The sequence below is a fragment of the Hippocampus guttulatus genome, chromosome 12 (genome assembly GCF_054856545.1).
Source record: "Hippocampus guttulatus isolate MCC_2025c chromosome 12, RoL_Hgut_1.0, whole genome shotgun sequence".
Taxonomy (NCBI): domain Eukaryota; kingdom Metazoa; phylum Chordata; class Actinopteri; order Syngnathiformes; family Syngnathidae; genus Hippocampus; species Hippocampus guttulatus.
Window position 1 is genome coordinate 7,290,453 of NC_141272.1, and position 3,351 is coordinate 7,293,803.

General features: G+C 53.3%; 1 protein-coding gene across 1 annotated transcript; it reads right to left on the reverse strand.

Moving 5' to 3' along the window:
• Positions 1–296: 296 nt before the first annotated feature.
• Positions 297–2,785, reverse strand: fzd9b (frizzled class receptor 9b). Its single transcript, XM_086126165.1, has one exon. It carries the CDS (start codon positions 2,424–2,426, stop codon positions 669–671), a length of 1,758 nt encoding a protein of 585 aa, XP_085982291.1. The 5' UTR covers positions 2,427–2,785; the 3' UTR covers positions 297–668.
• Positions 2,786–3,351: the final 566 nt, after the last annotated feature.

A 3,351-nucleotide genomic window follows, 5' to 3' on the forward strand; every position in this document is an offset into this window, starting at 1 on the left:
GTGCGCTGTTGCCGCATTTTAAAGACGCGTGATGCAAACATTCATTCTCGCCACAGTTTGTCCCTCTTTTCATCAGCGAGTCTCTTTGAGGATTATCTTCGGAGACGCCTCTGGGACGCATTTGGATCGGAGACCCGCTTGCAGAGACATTCCCGGAGAGAGAAATCTGGAAAACAAGACATGAGCACTCACTTGTCACATATTAATTCTCTCATTCAACGCTCCAGAGGCTGGAATATTCATCACAGGAGGCGGTGAAATTGTTTCCAAAATGACAACAAGCCAGACGCTCGGAATTGAACTGAAGTTCTACAAATTTATTGTCATCCAAAAATAAAAAGTCGAGAACCGGTGTGCTTACAAAAGGCACTTCATCTCTTCTGAATAAATGCATCCAAACACAACATGTGGTGAGGCAAAAGATGAACTTAAATTAAATATATTTACAATAAATAAACATTTATACAGATTTATACATCTAATTGTGCTGCTTTGTCGAAGAAAAAAAATCCCACAATTGCTTCCAATATCAGTCCACTGCACGGAACAATATGGCTAATAACGATACCGAACGTCCCTTTTTGCGCTGAATCCTGTCGGCGGACCATCTTGACCCGACACCCCCTGCCCAGACTGCCTTTTTAGCAGGTTCTTATGTGGCACGTTTGTCAAACATGAGTAGGACAGTCCGCGTGCAGGTCCGTCTTAGCCATGTGCAGGACCACTGCGGGGGATTTGTAATGGCAGTGGGTGCTGCCGCAGCTGACCCCGCTGCAGGGCTTCCTGCCGTTAGTCCTGTCCGTCAGCTTCCTGCTGCACAGGCCCTGCCACGTCTGCAAGGTCTTGGAGCTCCACACCCACACGCCGCTGGTGATGCCCACCACCAGAGACATGAAGATCTTCAGCATGAAGATGGCCACGGTGGGCACGGAGGCCTCCAGGGAGCAGTCGCCGCCGTGGCCGTTGTAGGAGCCGCACGTGGCCTGCAGGCCTCTCAGCTTCCAGTAGTCCATGTTGAGCCTCTCGTAGAAGTAGCAGACGATGACGCACGTGGCGGGCACCGTGTAGAGGATGGAGTAGATGCCGATTTTCACCATGAGCTTCTCCAACTTCTCCGTGTTGGTGCCCTCGGTTTTCATCACCTTGCGGATGTGGAAGAGTGCCACAAAGCCGGTGAGGATGAAGGACGTACCGATGACCAGGTAGCAAGAGAGGGGGATGAGGACGAATCCGGTGAGCGCCCCCGAGTCCATGCTGCCGACGTAGCACAGGCCTGTCAGCTCGTCTCCGGCCACCTTCCTCATGGTGAGGATGACGATGGTCTTGAGCGCCGGGATGCCCCACGCCGCCATGTGAAAGTAGTTGCTGTGCGCCTCGATGGCCTCATGACCCCACTTCTTCCCCGCGGCCAGAAACCAGGTGAGCGTGAGGATGACCCACCAGATGGAGGAGGCCATGCCGAAGTAATAGAGGATGAGGAAGACGATGGTGCAACCCGTAGACTCCAGCCCTTCCTGGATGATGTACAGCTCGCCGTGTTCCCGGTCGCAGGCGATGTTCTCGGCGCCTGCCACGGAGCGGATGATGAAAGCCACCGAGTAGACGTTGTAGCACATGGAGAGGAAGATGATGGGCCTTTCCGGGTACTGGAAGCGGTGCGGCTCAAGGAGGAAGGTGAGCACGGTGAAAGCGGTGGACACGAAGCACAGGATGGACCACACCGTCATCCAAATGAAGGCAAAGTCTTTATCTCGCCTGGACCAAAACACGTCCATGGCGGGCGAGCAGCGGGGCGCACACGACTGACTCTTTTCAACGAACTGGAACTTGTCAGAATTCTCGCAGGAGCCCGCGCCGCCCGCCGAGCGGCCATTGCTGGCGGCTCCCTGCCGAGGGCGAGGGGGCACGGGGAGCATGCCCTCACCTTTCTTGCCCTCGGTTCTGGTCTCGTTCTCTGGGGCTTCCATGCACAGGGCGTTGGGGTCGTTTCTGGTGGGCAGCTTGGAGCAGTCGAGCGAGTCGGGCCAGGTGTAGCTGAACTTCTTCATGATGGGGGCGCACCTCTCCCTCGCCTGCTCGCACATGGGTCTGCAGGCAGGAATGGAGGTGGACACCTTGTCCGTGCACATGGGTGCGTAGAGTGAGCACAGGAAGAAGCGGAGGTGCACGTCACAGCCGTAAGCCACCAGAGGGGCAAACTCGTTCAGCTTGATGGCAGCTTCCTTCTGATCGTCGTGGTCCATGAAGTTGGGCATGCGCGTCAGGTTGTAGCCGATGCCCTCGCACATGGGGATGGTGATGGGCTCGCACTTGGCCGGTCTTCCTCGCTCGAGCTCGTACGAGCCGATCTCGAAGCTGGAGCCGGAAATCACCAGCAGGCACCACAGGAGAATCGCCACCTTCAGCGGACAACCATCCATGCTCATCGCGGAGGTCAAAAAAATCAAGCTCGTTTTTGAAGATACATTCAGATATGAACGTGGCTGGAAGAGTATTCGAGGCTCCCGCTCCGATCCCCGCTATTCCCCCATGCCGAGAGCTGCTGTCAGTCCGTTCAAACGAGACTTAAAATCATGGAGTCTTTCAAACGTTGCCCCGGATATAAGTCCGTGATCTTAAAAAAAAAAAAGAAGAAGAAGCAAAATGAGTGTTTAAAAAAAAAAAGAGGAGGCGGCGTGGAGGGGGTCCTTCACATGACCGCCAGCTCCGCAGCGCGAGGGGGAGACGAAGGACGAGCGGTCCTTGCTTCGGTGGCTTGTGCTGCCGCTTCCAGGCTCCCGCACACTGAGACCCGGAGAGCAGCGGTGTGGGGCTTGTGCCTGTCGGGGAGGGGGAGAAGGGCAAGAGAGTTGGGTAGAGGAGGGGGCGTGAGTCGCTGCGTGCGTCTCACGTTTCAGTCCAGGCACCCCACGCGGGGGAAGACTGGGCAGATGGCGGACGACGCTCAAATAGTTCTGGTGTGACAATACTGTACACTCGCTCAATTAATCATCCAGGTGCCTATTTACTGTTAATAGGATATCTATCTATCTATCTATCTATCTATCTATCTATCTATCTATCTATCTATCTATCTATCTATCTATCTATCTATCTATCTATCTATCTATCTGTCTGTCTGTCTGTCTGTCTGTCTATGGCGTGTGCAACTGTGTATAATTTTGTAACGGCGTGCAGCTGTTTGTGTGACGGGTAATTAAGTGTGTTACTGCATGTTCGGTAGATATACTGTAGTTAAATATAGGTAGTTTGAAATTGTGGTTAACAGATGTTCCTTATATTCGGGCCACAAAATCTACACACAGGGGTACGAGTACACTGTTTAAATGTTCTTTCTTTCGTTTAATTTTA